Source organism: Eucyclogobius newberryi, unplaced genomic scaffold (genome assembly GCF_026437365.1).
Source record: "Eucyclogobius newberryi isolate DKJ021-1_F unplaced genomic scaffold, fEucNew1.0.hap1 SCAF_2, whole genome shotgun sequence".
In the NCBI taxonomy this organism is placed as follows: Eukaryota; Metazoa; Chordata; class Actinopteri; order Gobiiformes; family Gobiidae; genus Eucyclogobius; species Eucyclogobius newberryi.
Window position 1 is genome coordinate 36,806,142 of NW_027315834.1, and position 16,949 is coordinate 36,823,090.

At 40.5% G+C, this 16,949-nt stretch overlaps 1 protein-coding gene across 1 annotated transcript in view; it reads right to left on the reverse strand.

Annotated features, from left to right (window-relative positions):
• Nucleotides 1-16,949, reverse strand: part of LOC140368254 (ephrin type-A receptor 5) — a 120,556-nt gene that overhangs the window by 98,082 nt on the left and 5,525 nt on the right. The window contains exon 2 of the mRNA XM_072455216.1: nt 12,557-12,621. Within this exon, the coding sequence (XP_072311317.1) occupies nt 12,557-12,621 (65 nt within the window). The remainder of the gene's footprint in view (nt 1-12,556; nt 12,622-16,949) is intronic.

Sequence of the window (16,949 nt, forward strand, 5' to 3'; positions counted from 1 at the left end):
ATGATTCTGTTTATTATCTGACATTTAAGATTGGTTATTTTTACTATTTATCTGCAAGACTCTGAAAGTTGAAGAGGCAGTCACTTTTTCATAATGTTCATAAGAAGTTGGTCCAGATAAACAAACAAGTAAGCTGAAATGTATTACTTTAAGAGTAACGTGAAGGTGCATTGCAGCCGGGATGCACCAGTACTCAGTTCCACCACTTCTAAAAATGCCCCTTTTGAGTAAGACCACTTATCTCAGCAGTCAGGCCTTTAACAGTAAAGGCACAGTATAACAGTGCGTCTGAATGTTGCACTTTACACACACAACGCTCTTTCTGTGACCTGCACCTTCTCCTGTTTTCTTCACTGATTGGCTGCTCTGACTGTCTGTCAGAAACACATTCCTCTGTCTCTGATGGATCTTGGTTCACAAGTCCTGCTTCCCTAGGCCTGTCATTGGTTACTTTGTCTTGTGCTTGTATTTGATCCGTAGACAGTAGGCGGGACAAAACACCATCAGCACTGGATTCAGCTCATGTGCTTTGGATCTTAGATAAGATAAGATAAGATATTCCTTTATTGTCCCACATGGGGAAATTTCATTGGTGCAACGCAGGTAGATACAGAGGTAGATACAGAAGAACAGATCACTTATAGGAAGTCTGAAAAACACTTTCAGTAGAAGATCTCCTATAAATAAATAAAAACTCCCATAGACAAATAAATAAATAAATAAATAAATACATAAATACCATTGCATGTGATCACGACAGTAATTGCACATGAATATGTGTCACGACAGCACATAGATTGCACATGAATTTCACAGTAATTGCACATGAATTCCAACAGCAATTGCACATATGACAGAATTGCACATCAGTATTAGGTTAGGTCAGTATTGCGGGTGTTCAGTACTAACAGTTTTTGTTATAAAGTCTGACAGCAGCAGGAAGGAAAGACCTACGGAACCTTTCCTCCACACATCGAGGGTGGATCAGTCTCTCACTGAAGCTGCTCTCCAGAGCGGAGAGAGTGTCCTGCAGGGGGTGACACTCATGGTCCAGCATAGATGTGAATCTAGCCAGGACCCTCCTGTCCCCCACCTCCTGCACCGAGTCCAGAGCACAGCCCAGGACGGAGCTGGACTTCTTGATGACTCTGTCCAGCCTCTTCCTCTCCCTCTCTGTGATGCTGCTGCTCCAGCAGGCCACACCGTACAGGAGGGCTGATGCCACCACAGAGTCGTAGAAGGTCTTCAGGAGTGGCCCTGTCACTCCAAAAGACCTGAGTCTCCTCAGGAGGTAGAGCCGACTCTGGCTCTTCCTGTACAGTGCGTCTGTGTTATGAGTCCAGTCCAGTTTGTGGTTCAGATGAACACCCAGGTACTTGTATGAGTCCACTCTCTCAATGTCCCGTCCCTGGATGTTCACTGGTGAGGGGGCAGTGGAGTGGCGTCTGTGGAAATCCACCACCATCTCCTTGGTCTTCCCCACGTTGATGAGGAGGTGGTTCCGCTGACACCAGTCCACAAAGTCCTGCGCCAGTCCTCTGTACGCCGCGTCATCGTCGTCCGTGATGAGTCCGATGATGGCAGAGTCGTCAGAGAACTTCTGCAGGACACAGCTGTCCGTGTCATGTCTGAAGTCTGCAGTGTAAAGGGTGAAGAGAAAGGGCGCGAGGACAGTGCCCTGGGGCGCCCCCACACTGCAGGTCCGAGTGTCAGACACACAGTTCCGGGCTCTCACAAACTGGGGTCGGTCTGTGAGGTAGTCCAGGATCCACTCTGCACACCAGCCGTCTCCAGCTTGTCCCTCAGGAGCAGCGGCTGGATGGTGTTGAAGGCACTGGAGAGATCGAAGAACAGGATCCTCACAGAGTTGCCAGGCTTTTCCAGGTGAGAGAGAGAGCGGTGCAGCAGGGAGATGACGGCGTCCTCCACTCCGATGCCAGACCGATATGCAAACTGCAGCGGGTCCATGGCTGAGCTCACGGTGGAGCGGAGGTGGTCCAGGACCAGCCGCTCCAGTGTCTTCATCAGGTGGGACGTGAGAGCCACTGGCCTGAAGCTGTTGAGGTCTTTGGGGCGCGGTGTCTTAGGCACAGGTACCAGACAGGAGGTCTTCCAGACCTGTGGTACCACCCTCAGCTTCAGGCTCATGTTGAAGACATGCTCCATCACTCCACACAGTTCATCTGCGCAGGACTTAAGGAGCCTGGGGCTGATGCCATCAGGTCCTGCTGCCTTCCTCACTTTAATCCTCTTCAGCTCACTCCTCACCTGTGCTGCTGTGACAATCAGTGGTTGGCAGGGGGACCGTGTGCTGGGGGGATGGGTGAGTCCAGGCGAAGTGGGGAGCTGATGGTCCGGGGCAGATAAGCGAAGAGGAACAGATGCAGGGCATTGTCCAGCTGTGTGCAGCTGTGCAGGGGGAGGGGCGGGTGACCGATCAAACCTCAAGAAGTGAGCATTTAAATCATTCACCCACTGTAGATCCCCCTCTGTCTGGGCAGGGGGGATTTTGAAGCCCGAGATGGTTTTCAGGCTCCTCCACACTCCCTGAATGTTCTTTTGCTGCAGCTGCTCCTCCATCCTCCTCCTGTAGCCGGCCTCAGCCTGCCCAGTCCTCAGCTCCTCCTTGTTCCCTGACCTGAAGGCTCTCTTCTTCTCCTTCAGCAGAGCCTTCAGTTCACGGTTAATCCATGGCTTGTTGTTTGGAAAACACCGCACCGTCCGGGAGGGAACAATGTTCTCAAAACAGAAGTTGATGTAGTCCGTGATGCACTCTGTGATGGTGTTGATGTCCTCCCCATGTGGGTCATAAAGCTCAGTCCAGACAGTGGTGCTGAAGCAGTCCCTCAGAGCGTCCTCGCTCTCAGCAGACCACATCCTCACCTCACGGGACACCACAGGCTGCCTGCGCACGATGGGTTCATACACAGGCCTCAGATGTACAAGGTTGTGGTCCGAGCTGCCCAGGGGAGGGAGGGGGGAAGAAGAATAAGCCTCCTTGGTGTTGGCAAAAAACAAGTCCAATGTTCTATTCTCTCTGGTGGGGCAGGTAACATACTGGGTGTATGTTGGTAGAACAGAAGAGGGAGAAGCGTGGTTAAAGTCACCAGAGATGAGGAAGAGAGCCTGTGGATGCTGTGTTTGCAGCCTACAAGTGCAGGAGAGCAGTGCTTCACAAGCATTTTCAGCATTGGCAGACGGGGCCACATAGACTGCGATCAAAATCACATGTGAGAACTCCCGGGGCAGATAATATGGCCTCATGCCAATAGCCAATAGTTCAATATCCTTGCTACATAGCTGCTCCCTCACTGTGCAGTGTTCGGGTTTGGACCAGCTCGTGTTCACATACACCGCCAGACCTCCACCTCTTTTCTTCCCGGATTATGATATGGTCACTTCATCTAAAGTGCTGTATGTAGAGATGAAGCAGACTGATGGCAGAAAATAACCTTCCACACTGAGAACACACACACTGAGGACATGTAAACATATGTTTCTGCTAACGTGATTCTGAATGACATCAGTTTGACAATGTTTTTTGAATATTTTTAATGAAACCTACATTTTCTGCCAGGCTTATAGTGTGAGCTGAAATTCAGAGGACTGAGCTGCAGCCTGAGAAATATGTCTCCTGTTCACTTAGCTTTAGGAAAGGTATATTAACAATATAATTACACACATTTTACTCCGACATTTCCAATCACTTATTCACCAATAGAAGAAGAATTTAAGTTGTAATACGCCAATAACAAAATAGTAAATACCAGACAAACCCACACATATCTTGACATGAAACTTCCAATCAACATAAAGCTTCGTAGTTTGTCATCAAAACTAACCCAGCTCTTGTATCTGCCAGAGCATCATCACACCACCCATAACACCCTTCTCTATAAGAAGTAAGAAGCGTGGAAATCTGGTGCGAATGAGCTCCAGCAAGACATTTTAAACAGCTTAACACTGGCACCTACGTATGTGTGGCTACAGATAGCAGAATAATCCCTTTTCACTTCCACTTTATTTCCTCCTACAGCAACAGGCACAAAAGGAATGCCATATTGTTAAACGCCATATTTGTATTTAGTGTGAGTGAGGGTTGGTGTACTTGTCTGCGGAAGAAAAGGATTAGTGTGCACTTGTGTGTTATCAGCGGATGCCAACATGTCGGAAATAAGCCGGCCATCTTTTTTCTCGGTTGTGCATATATGTAAATGATGCAGCCAGGTTAGTGTGTTCCAATAGTCGTGTGTGAGTTAGACAGCAGCATTAATTCCCTCCGCAGGTCTCACGGGATGTGGCTATTATCTGCATCACTAGCACTCTCCCATGGCTAATACAGGCACTTCATCATGTCATCCTAATATGGCCACAGGGAGCAGACTATGATCTGGTGTTACAGCTTAATAGCTCATATTAATCAAGCCGTGGCCGTTGTGCACAAGCTTTTGTCTTAGTCTTTTCGGAGCTTCTTTTCTGTCTTTTTCCCCATCTGTTTCTTTTGTCCTGGCCCCCTTTCCACTTGTTTGTCTCTGCCTTTGTCGGAGGCTTTTGTTTAAAGGGTTATCGCAACGTTTTGGGTGCACTTGGGAATCAAAGCTGTTTTGTCAACAGTTAATGCGAAGTTTATGTCAGCAAGCCTGCATTTTGTTCCAAGTACAAAATGGTTAAAACTTATCAACTGATTCCAGCCTATTGTTGCCTGTTTGCAGTTCCACATTGTATTGTTTCTGAAATGTACCACTGTAATGGCGTAAATTCATATCAAATAAATTTTATTTAATGGTGCCACAGCAGACATGGGTCCAGTTTACCCGAAAAATGTAAAACTGACATAAAAGGTAAAATTCCCAGCTCCTGACCAAGATTATGGTTCAAGAACTGGATAAGGTTCTGCACTACTCTCAGCCTCTGCTCCTGACAGGTTTCCCCAACGGCATTGAAGGACTTCATACGGAGGCAGTATAGCTTCAATTCAAATTCTGACTTGAAAGTAGAGAGGGTTACTTTGGGTTTTGTTATGGCCATAAGGGTGCAAGGAAACCGGTGACTATTCCTTGCTTGTTTTGGTTTGATTTATAAAGTCTGCAGTCTGTATTAATGTATGAGATGGGATTTTTTTTTTTTTTTTTGTTTTAATCAAACTTAAGAAAGAATTCGGGGTAATCCCCCATTTCTCCAGGAGTGTTCCACTGTAGAAAAAAATTCAGTTGTAGTCATCTGGACATCCCGTTTTGGACTCTCATCCAAGTGTCATTCTCAATATGCGCATAGAGTCTGGGAACTACTCTGAGTATCCTACTCTGAGTATCCTACTCTGAGTATCCTACTCTGAGTAGGCCCTGCCTACAAAGAGAGAGTTAAAAAAGAGAACCCGACTTTAAAAAGAAATGGAGGTTTAAGGTACAACCTACCGGTCGTGTATAATAGTGTTTTGAAGCCATGAAGCGAGAGACACTTTGATGTTAACCAGGTACTCAGTGAGGAGGGAGTGAAAGTTAGTTTACAACAGGATTTGATAGCCCATTAAAGGGCTGTTACAAAGATACAAAGAAACATAGTCTCAAGTGAAACTGTAAACACCCTTTATTTGGAGGTCCCGCCCAGTGGGCTGAATCTTTTTCTACATCCAAGGTTGGACTGGAGTTGAGCATCCAACTTGTATATTCAAACCACTTAACCAATAGGACAGTATATGGCAGGTGAGGTGACCCTGCCAGTGACAAAACAAAATTAACAATTCTTGCAGTTTAACAAAAAAATACACAAAAACAAACTAAAATAATTGTAAATGAATTGGCCACGGCTCAATGGTGACTAAGTGGTGAGCGCTTATACCACAATAGTAAGAAGGTCCTGGGTTTGATTCCTAGATTGAACAAGATCAATGGAGTTTGCATTTTCGGCATAACTTCATTGAACATGTGTTTGACAATAAATCACTGTATATCAGCCTGTAAGGAGGCTGTATCTTACAAATAAGATAAATCTGATAAGTGGAACCTTCAAATAGATCTACATATGTATTCAATGTAAATGAGTCACTTAACCAGATGAACTTTAAAGCATATCTGCAATACTCATGACAAGTAAATGTTCTTGGTTCCTATGACTTGTGATGATTCCCAGACCCGAGCCCAGTCAGTCCCAGTGCAGACAGTAAGCCTCTTATTGGTTAGATCACACAGATCCAACAGCCGGCTCCAGCTTTACTCAGCTTAAACAGCGCACACCCACACACTCCATGACTGTGAACTTTCAACAGACGACCCTCTTTGCTTTTGCATGGGACCAAATGGTGCGAAATACAAGCACAGTTTCGAGACGCACCAAGTTTTATTTGCGTAATGCCAAACAAACAGTCGACAACAGTTGGATTTTCATTAGATTTTCTTTATAATAGAAAAAGTGATTGAGAAAGGAACAACAGGTCAAAAAAGCAGCATCATCTGACTGGATTATGGAGTGTATTGAGTAAACTTATTAGTTTGACTCACCAGTGTGACAAGGGGTTTGTATAACAGCTTTCCTAGAATCCCCAGCAGTTTAAATGCCTGTTTCATGGGACGTTAGACATGGTATAAAGTATGTGGAGTTTACAGAGCACTGCAAGGACACAATAGTGAATGCCAAGCAAACATAGTATTGTAACAATGTCATACAACAACAATATTCAGATTGTATTAATTTCATTTTTTGGAAATGTGGTTAAATGACGATATATTGATTTGCTAAGGTACATACCATACCAACAATTGTGAACAGAATACAAACTGTGCTGGAAGCAAACGTTCTTGTTGTAGGCTGTATACAGTCAAATGCAACTAAAACCAAGATCCCGATGGAAAAGGTCAACAGCACGAGACAAGACTATAATTTGGACTTCCTTGTACACCGTGCCATCCCGTTTCCGTTTTTTTCAAATGTCAGTCTACTGTTCTGCTCTGAAAATACGATCACGGATGTCTCTACAGATAACTGCGAATTTAAACAAATGTGAGGCTTGTATTTTGAAAGCAATCTTCTGTCAATGATTTTCTTATTGATGTAAATATGGAGAATTAGTCAGAATTTCACATGTTTGACCATTTCTTTTTAGTTTTGACAGAAACTGCTTGTGAAACCAAACTGACTGTACTTGATGAGTAAACTTGAATTTGTCACATGTTGTGTTTTCTTGTCTTCGTTTATATATCTAAATCTCCCAGAGGTGATGAAGTTGCAAATGTCTTTCATATAAACATGTACCTTGTGTCCTGTACATACCTTATCAATGTACAACTGAACTAAATGTAATAATACAACTGCCCTGTTGTTTTCTCTTGCTAAAACTCAACACAGCTCAACCCCGGCTTCCCCAATATGAACTTTGCTGAACCGGCATCCTGGGCATCCTTATGGCTGCTCGTTACACTGCATTTGTTCTCCCCCTGCTGTTCTATGTCTGTGTATGAGAGGGAGAAGGGGAGAGAGACATAGAGAGGGCAAGAGAAAGATGAGAGAAAGAGGTGGACGATAGAAAACCAGTCGGCGTACAGCTCCACATTTGTCACCGCCGTCGGTGCACCCCCTGTGGCTCTGCTGAGTGCCCTTCTGGCTCTAACTCTATAAAGCTGTCTCCAACTTATTATTACCAGCCATTATCGCTGACCGACATGACACTGTAATAGAACTGTCCTTCTCTGCCCCTTAGCCCAACAGGGGCCCACCGCCCCTCCTTCCCTATCTACGCTCACCTATACCCCAACTTCACGGCAAAAACAAGAAATACACTTTTACAGGATTTGCAGATACACATTCAGAATAAATAAATAGTTTGAGGACCTATAGATTTTAACTTGTTTCATGACCATTACTACTGTAGCTTAAAATGATAACATACATTAGCGCATGTCAAATTATATGTTAGCCCGATGTTATTTGATTAAATGCCTGAATATATGTTTTGATTTGATGAATATTAATATTGATTTACATTATGATGAGTAAAATTATTAGTTTTTCTATGTGACAATAATTTGACAGACAATAATAAAACAAGTTTACACAAAATTACAATTGTTTACAGGTCAGAACAGGATCTTAATGTGAGCGGTTACATCAAGGGTAATTCTAATTTTACAGTTTGGTTTGATACGTGCCAATGTGCATTTTCCCACTGAAAAAAGTAAATCAAGGCTCATCGAGTAAATAAATCTAAACTGATTAATTTAACTCAAGGTAAGTCATTCTTGAAGATTTTTTTTTTTTTATCAGTGTTCCACATTCCCGGTTCCTATACACTTCCAATCCCACATTGTGTGTCCTCCATACAGTAATTATCCAGGTTTGTCTCCTAACCTAGAAAACTCCAGCACTTCTCCTGCTTTCATCTATCCTCTCAACCCCTCCCCCATTTACTCCACCCAATGCCCTTGATTTCGATTGCTAGATTTAAACTCCTCCCACCTCAATGGTACCAACAAATTCTGCTTTATCAACCTTATACTGCATGTCATTTTAAGGTGCTCTGGTTGTTTTTTTCAGGTGGAGTGTCCTGCCACCACATTTTCTCCTTGGAGGTTTGATTATTTTTGCCTCAAAAGCAGGTGATGCCACCAGACCAAGTGGAACATTATAGACAATACAATAACATACAGTGTCTATGGACATATAATACAATAACATACAGTATCTACGGACATATGCAAGTGGTGGAACCTCCACCAGAACAAAGTTAAATAGTGCACCTTTAAAGCCTTACCATGAGGGCTTATTCTTTCCTAAAACACTAGAGTTTAATTTGAGGGTTGGTGTACAAATCGATCAAATTAAAGACAATACAGTTAAATAACAATAGCTTCTAGATTCCAGTGTTTGAAATGAAAGAGTGCGAAAAAATGAATTGCATCTCCTAATGTAATTGTCTTGTCATTATCTGCAGATCAAAATACTTACTGTACATTGCTGCAGACATAATCAAAATACAAACGACATAATAAACATAATGTTATAATGATAAAATAATGACTCAAAATGATCTTGTCTGAACTTTCTATGACGACAATAAGCAGCAGTGCCATTTGGACGGCGATGTTTTGCCAAACGTCCTCATGATGACAGAAGGGAGAGAATATCAATTAAACAAATGTCACAAACTGGTCCATGATTTGAAAGATATGCTGATTATTATTATATCATTGTTTTAACATTTTGGAATATAAAACTAATTTGATGATTTGATGTGGGTTTTCTTCTGGGATGCAATAAGCCTTTCTGTGTGGAGGTGGCTTTTAAGCTTGCACGATTTCCACGTCACCTAAATCACAACCACATACTCCAACTACATACTCCTGATCAAAATCCTGCTTCAATAGCTGGAGAAAATCCTTCAGATGCCACATTGCAATTGCTGTAAATCTTGGCTGTATATTTCAATCAATTTCATTCTGCACATCTGACCTGCTTGTCTCCATGGAGTGAAATGAGTCTAATGCTATATTGTGGAACATATTAGGCAAGGCAATAACATCACCATAGAGACAAACAGGTAACATAACCGCCAGCAGTGCATGTCATGGATTTAACTGCTCAAAAAAATCAACAACAACAGTTCGGACACAAATACATGTTTTTCCTTGTCTACTTTTTGTCTATTTCACTGCACAACATGAGGTGACAGGATTCTTCAGGTCACAGAAGTGTTGTTTTTTTTTAGCTTTCAATCAACTGGAAATGATTACAAGAAACACTCCAACCGCAGCACTTGGCAACAGCTGTAGATTGCAAAGTAAGAAAAACAACAATAAAACTCCCTGACAGTGGAAACTTTGTCAAACTATAAATGTATATTCGTTTCCAGAGAATATGTTGCAGAATTGTCTTATTTTGTTGTGCTTGGGGACAAATCTCAAGGTCATCCATCAGATTTCACAGCTAATTAAATGCTGTGAGTTGAGTTTGGAAGTTCAAAACATATGGCATCTACAGGGGATCCAAAGGAAGCGACGATTGTCAGATGAAACACGGAATAGATGAGACGTGAAGAGAGAATGAGGAGTTAGACAGATGTTACATGGGACAAGGTAAAATGGGGATGGGGGAGCAGGGGGTGTAGATGAGACGGAGAGAGTAAGGGAGGAGGCTGGGGGAGGAAAATGTAAACAAGCCATATGGAACATGATGTCAGGAAGAAAACATCAACTTGAATCACAGTAAAACAATGAATAGTGGAGCTGGGAAGTCAACAAGACTAAATTGTTCTTGTCACTGGAACAATTCACCAACAAACTGCAGCAAAAATGCACTTGTAAACGTGGATTTTGTCAGGGATTATGATAAATCGGTGAAAGGAAACTTGCATTTAAGATTACAGACTGTTTTGGAATGATATCTTGGACAATATCTAGTTCCACAGTAGATTCAAAGTATGTAACTTTCTGCAGTTTGTTGTACAGTAAGAAGAACTTGGATATAAAGAATAAAGATATAATGTTATGGCTCACTATCCACGCAAGCAATCATTGTGTTTGTTCAAAAAGTTTTAATAAGCAAAATCATCGCTCTACCATGAAAAATCGAATAACCTTGTCTGCTTCCTTCTGAGCTGTTTTCCTCTTCTTTCCCTCTGTTCATCATCTTTATTTTCACACTATATTCACAAATGTACTTTTGAACGGTGTCTGTCCATCCACCTTTTAATTCAGACCATTGAAAACCTAGGACAAACCATCCCTCTCTTTGTCGCACTGAATATCCAACAATAAGGACGGAGGTTGTTAAACAGTAATAAATGCAGACTTTGGCACCAGTAAATTACCAAGTGGGCAGACAACCAGACATGGGTATATCATTCTTGGTGTTAACAATGGTAGTGATGAGGATGTTGCAAAGAATTTTAATAACCAGTAACGACAGCATCTCTTATTTAAAACCCGTAATAATAGACTTTTCATTTTGCCGTTTGGCATCCTGAATGGGAATTTATCATTTAGATTAACCGTAGCTGTTAACTGTTAATCAGACGCAAGGTCGTAATGAGGTCCTTACAGTGTTATCACGTTCTTTTATTCCGAACGTGTTATTTATGCCGCTGCCACGCACATAATCACGTCTTCATTAATATGATTGCACGTATGAATGCTTTTGTCAGCACTATCGGCCCATCTCCACGCACCACTACAATGGGAATGATTTGAATACACTGCGCTGAAAACCGCCGTGGTCAGCACAAACGGGTCCGATGTGTCTATTTGCATATTTGCCTACACAAGTTGTTACTCTAAGAGATTTTTTATTTCCAAGTGCATCAAATGGATCTGCAAATGGAAAACCTGACGCAAATGCATTATCAGCTTCACAGAGGTCAAACAGTTCTTCAAAAGGTACACATTAGGTTATATAGGAATTATGGAAACAAGACTATTTCAATGATTTGCATTTTTATTTATAATTATGGGTAGAGTTGCAAGATTCATCAAATGTGAATAGAAGTTGCAATATGAATAGCATGAATTATAAAATGGCAATATTGCAATTATTTAAAGTAGTATTTTCTCTTCAAATACAATAGTCAGTTTTGGATGTGTGAAAAAAGGCTTACCCTGTGGTTTAGACCTTTACAAACATGTTCCAAAATGCATGTCATTCTTGTATTAGTTTATAGGGATGTAACAATAATCATGATATCGTCTTGTCACAAGTCTCACAATAATATCGTGGGCGATCACAATATAACCTGTCATAAGATCCTTTGTTTACATTCATTTTTTTAGTTGCAGCAACGGCTAAAAACTGATAAAAGATAAGGAACTACCATGATTCTTTGCTACATTTCAGTGCAGAAAACCCGAAGAAATAACTGTTTCAGCACTTTTATATCTAATTTATTTTGGTATATACCATAAGGATTCACACAAATGCTTGTCAAGGCCTTTTAAAGGAAAAGGTAGTATTTACATGTATACAATTCTGTTATAGCCTTCATGGATTTAAGATTGTGGTGTTATCGTACTGTGAGATTTACATATTGTTACATCCCTATTGGTTTAGCAGTTCATTCCAGTCTTCTATCTAATGCTTATGGAAGTGTTTAAAATGTGCACTGTTTTTTAAATTTAAAAACAGTATAAGAAGAGTATATTTAACTTTTTCACAAATGTTCAGCCCTTCAACAAATGTGCAAATTGTCTAAAGATATAATGAAAAGTAGACTATTTCAATTCTTTATCTTAAAATACACTTCGTGAAGGATCAATCTGAAGTCATTCTTTAGTTCCTAATTAGCTGTCACCTTGGGAAAACCGCAGAATTAAATTTTTGGCCTGAGCGTAATATATTCCACAGTGACTTTCAATGTCTTATTCATGAATTCAATTTACCTTGATAATGAACTGGAGCTTCCTGAAAATGTAAAGACCTTTAACCTTGATAAAACAAATGAGGAACCTGCACTTGACCAGGGGAGTGATTTATCATGGGCCCAGCGTATGTTACTTGCCTTCTTGGCTGTGCAGTGAGAAAGGTTATATTATGAGTTATGAATGAACTGGCTCATGTGCGTTCGGATGGTACTTACCCCATTCTTTGGATAAGCCACCCACCCAGGGTCTCCAATCACAGACCGCGAGTCCAGGAGGTTCACTGTAAGCAGAGAAAAATGGCAACAACTTAGTGTTTAGAATGACAAATACAGTGACTATAGAATAAGGTTTTCTCTCATATGGACAGACTTTTTAAATGCCTTACAGCAAAGAAATTGTATTGATTATATATATTTTTGTAAGAAAGATGCATAAGGAAAATACACAAGTTAAAGATCTCAAAAAGTCCAACCGTGTAACTTCTCAGCTCAAAAATGATTCCGAAATGAAGCCATTTACAGTGTTTTCATTTCGGAATGCTCTAAAACCCTAAAAGAAAACCCCCAAAAAACATGCATTTGCAAAACAAAACTCTGCCTTTTAATTTGGCCTCTCCATGGAGATTCTTCCAGAGTATGCCACTTTCTGTCTCTTTTCACTCTGCACCATCGCAACTCCACAAGCTGTGGAACGCGCTGCCCTTGGCACAGGCCCAGTCACTTTTTTCCTTGGTTTTCATTGAAATTTTGACTTTCATAGAGTGCAGTGTTTTTTAACTATGTTTGCCTTTCTGTTTTGTATTTTGCTTTGAGTATAAATAATGTTGGATTGAATCTCCATGGTCTTTGGTCAATCTTGACATTATTTGGACTTGGCGTTTCCATTTACGTCAATACTACATGCAAAAAACAACTTTTTTGTAATTAAGTTTTCTCTTTTATACCTTGTAAAGTCAGCAATTATACGCATTCAATTATGATTTGTATTATGTTTCACTGTACTTTTCAGATGAACTCTCCCATCCATTTAATGTATTCCACAGTGACATTTGTTCACGCATTTCAACAATATCAAAGGTATTTTTTCCAACATTTGTATTTTCCTCCAAAACGAAATTGTTGCACCACAATCTCAAGTGCACCTTTCCCTCCTCGGTCCAGCATTAAGAGCTATTTCAGATCTATTACAAGCCATTTCTCTCAGTCTGTCGGCTAAAGGCTGCCAAGTTCTATTACCTGACCGGTGCAAAGAACCACACGCTTCTGCCGCCTGCGCCAGCACAAACCACACACGGACACTCACAGCTTAAACCATTGTGTCTGACAGTTATGGCAATAAATGTCTCTTGTAGGTAAACTGCAATCCATTTCAAACCTTTTCTATGCTGTCAATACAACCACAGCAGTTTGTTGCTTTTGTTTTAGTGTGAAAAGCAAATGACACAGCAAATCAAATCAGAGCACTCTAAGTATTGCAAATTTGTGTTAAAGTAAGATATGCCTTTATTTGTCCCACAATGGGGAAATTTCAATGTTGCAACACTGAGTAGGTACAGAAGTAAACAACGAAGAACAGATAACTTTTAAAAAAAACACTTTTTTATAGAAAAGCTCTTATAAAAACTCTTAAAGTCTTAATAAAATAAAATAATAATAACAACAACTAAATACTAATCATAATAGTAAAGTTTTTTTTGTTTTTTTTAGATGAATGTATAATCAATCAGCCTAGAAAAAGTGATGTTAGTTTTGTTCCTGATGTCAATTGTCCCACAGTTATCCTGAAACGCTGCAGGAGATTTGCAAAAGTGGGTCAGAACGTCTCTAAAACTAAGATCCAAAATTATCCACATCAACCCAAAAAACGCAAGAATTGTATTGTAGAATGCGAAAGAAATAGTGTACCGCTGTAATAAACCAGGTTGCTCTCAACATGGTGGTTCCAGAAAGATTCAGACATATGGTGGTGTCAGCAGAATGTGATATCAAAGACGCAGCGTTTTCCAATTATGAGCCGTTGACTGCGTACACATCTGACAGTTGGCTCGGTCATAAACCTGAACTGTTCTTTTGTCAGTGCCAGAGTTCACTAGCATTAATCTTATCTACACAGTTGTTTGGCTCACAAGGATATCAGTGGAGACGGCATAAAACAATAAACGTGATAGTCTGAATGATGTTGTTGGCCAGCTTTAAGGCCGCATTCACACTTGTCCTGGTTTGATCCCAGTTTAGTCCTGATATAGGGCGTGTTCGTTCAGGCTGATTGGTCTGGAGGACGCTGTGTACTTCAGGAGAAAGCACTTTGGATAGAAACAATTAAATGATGGCAGATTTGTATAAATATTTAATCACATTTCAAGTTTGGAGCAACAACTTTTACTGACTTTGGAGCAGCGACATTGACTGATTTCAAATTGACAGGTTATTTTGTTTGATATGTGAGCACCAAATGTAAATACCGTATTTTCTGGACTATAAGTCGCACCTTTTTTCATAGTTTTGACCGGGGCGCAACTTATACTTATATTTATACCTATATACTTATACTCCAGAGCAACTTATTTATTTATTTATTTATTTATTTCCCCACATCCCTTGTTGGGTAATGGGAGGTTTTGTCTATGGGAGTTTTTGTTTATAGGAGATCAAACTTCCTATAAGTGATCTGTTCTTTTCTTCTGTATCTACCTCTGTATCTACCTGTGTTGCATCAATGAAATTTCTCCATGTGTGGACAATAAAGGAATATCTTATCTTATCTTATTATTTGTTATTTTCACACTCGCAACCGCATTTCATACTCCAGTGCAACTTATACATTTTTTTATTCTCTATTATGCATTTTTGGCTGGTACGACTTATTCTCCGCTGCGACTTATAGTCCAGAAAATACAATACATGTTCCCTCAACTGTCTTCTTGTCTGTGGCTTAATTTCCCTTGTTACATGTGCACGTTTCTTTGTGTTTGATAGACATCTGATTTCAAATGGACCAGATGTGCGCTTGCTTGGTGCAGATCTGGTTTGATACTACGCTCACCTGAAATGAAGCGCACCAGAGTTCCAGAGATTATGGTAGTTATGGTCACTTCCTGGTTAAGACTCAGGTTAAGTCTTGCGGTATTGTCAAATCATCTCTCAAATGATAACATAATCATGACATGGCGAGAATCAATCTACATTTTGATAAATAATGTGGTCACTTTTGAAGAAAAAAAATCTGTTTTTTAATTTGTACTATTACTAATTGTAATATATTATGGTTGATGACATAATTCATGTATAGACCCGTATGTTTTAAAGTATTTATAGAGATATAACTGCATGATGACCTCATTGCAGTTACTGTCCATGGGCCTACTTGCATCGCCATCAAAGTTATAACTTTTTCCTTCATGCACAAGAACAGAAAACACCTACAGAACCAGCTGAATGGACAATTTCTCACCCTCCCTTTAATATATGATGTATTTTGTCATAAACATAACCACTTTAGTTCTTCTATTTCAGTTGACAAGTCTCAATGGAACTTAAAGGTTAGTGTTTTATGATCAAACAAACCATGTAGAAAAAATGGCATTCGTAGTTTCTCTATTGTACATCATGATCATCAACACAAGGAAACCATGGTAACGTTGTGTTTATAATGTTACACAAACGAATGCATTTTGAACATTGATAGCAGTATTCAAACAGTACAGTGCCGGATCCGTGCGGTAAATCAGAGACAGTCCTCCTCTCTTCACAAGCTTCACCGTCTGCTTTGCTCTGCTGAGAATAATAAAAGATGTTCCTAGGAGGCGATTAGACGGCTAATTAGGCCATAAAGCACAGATAAGTGAAGCTGAACTAGATCACACGACATAGAGAGTAGCGCGCTCTCTCCAAGGATCAGACTTGCTTGTTCCAGCCTGACTTTCAATCACACGCATCAGGACTATTATTCAAGAGGGGCCCAGGAGTGTAATCATGTCATGTTTAGGATAGCACTGAAAAACAGGCTTCTCAAACTCTCTTGAACAGACTGAGGTGCCATATTGGTCATGGAATACAAGACTAACCCAAGCAAAGGGAGAACTAACTCTCAAAGTGGAAATCCAGGTAGCAAATGTCCTTACAACTTCTGCAAAATTCACAAAACGATTGTATTAGGGCAAGACTAGACTAAACTAGAATAGAATAAGAAAATAACATTATTGTGCCGAAGGAGGAACTTGTATTGTGCTCCCTGCCCACAGTATCTCATACTGTACAAACACTGTGTCCGCTCAGCCAGAGACAACAACTGTCTGAGCCTTAAAATGTGACAGACACGAACAATGTAAGTGTCCCTTGTCTTCTGTGCATTCTGTGCATTGCAGGAAAGTGTCCAAGTTACAAGCCAAGATCCTTACACAATTCATTATCGCACAGTAGGATTAATTACAGAATTAGTGCATTTAAAACAACAAATCCACGAGTGAAAGACACTGTAGTGGAAAACATTTTAAATTTAGAGTTAAATGGAAGTAAAAAATGAATTAATATAATGTCTTCATATAAATGGTGTAAAAATGCCCAATTTGCCCATATTTGAAGCTTATGAATCTGAAACATGGATAGAACC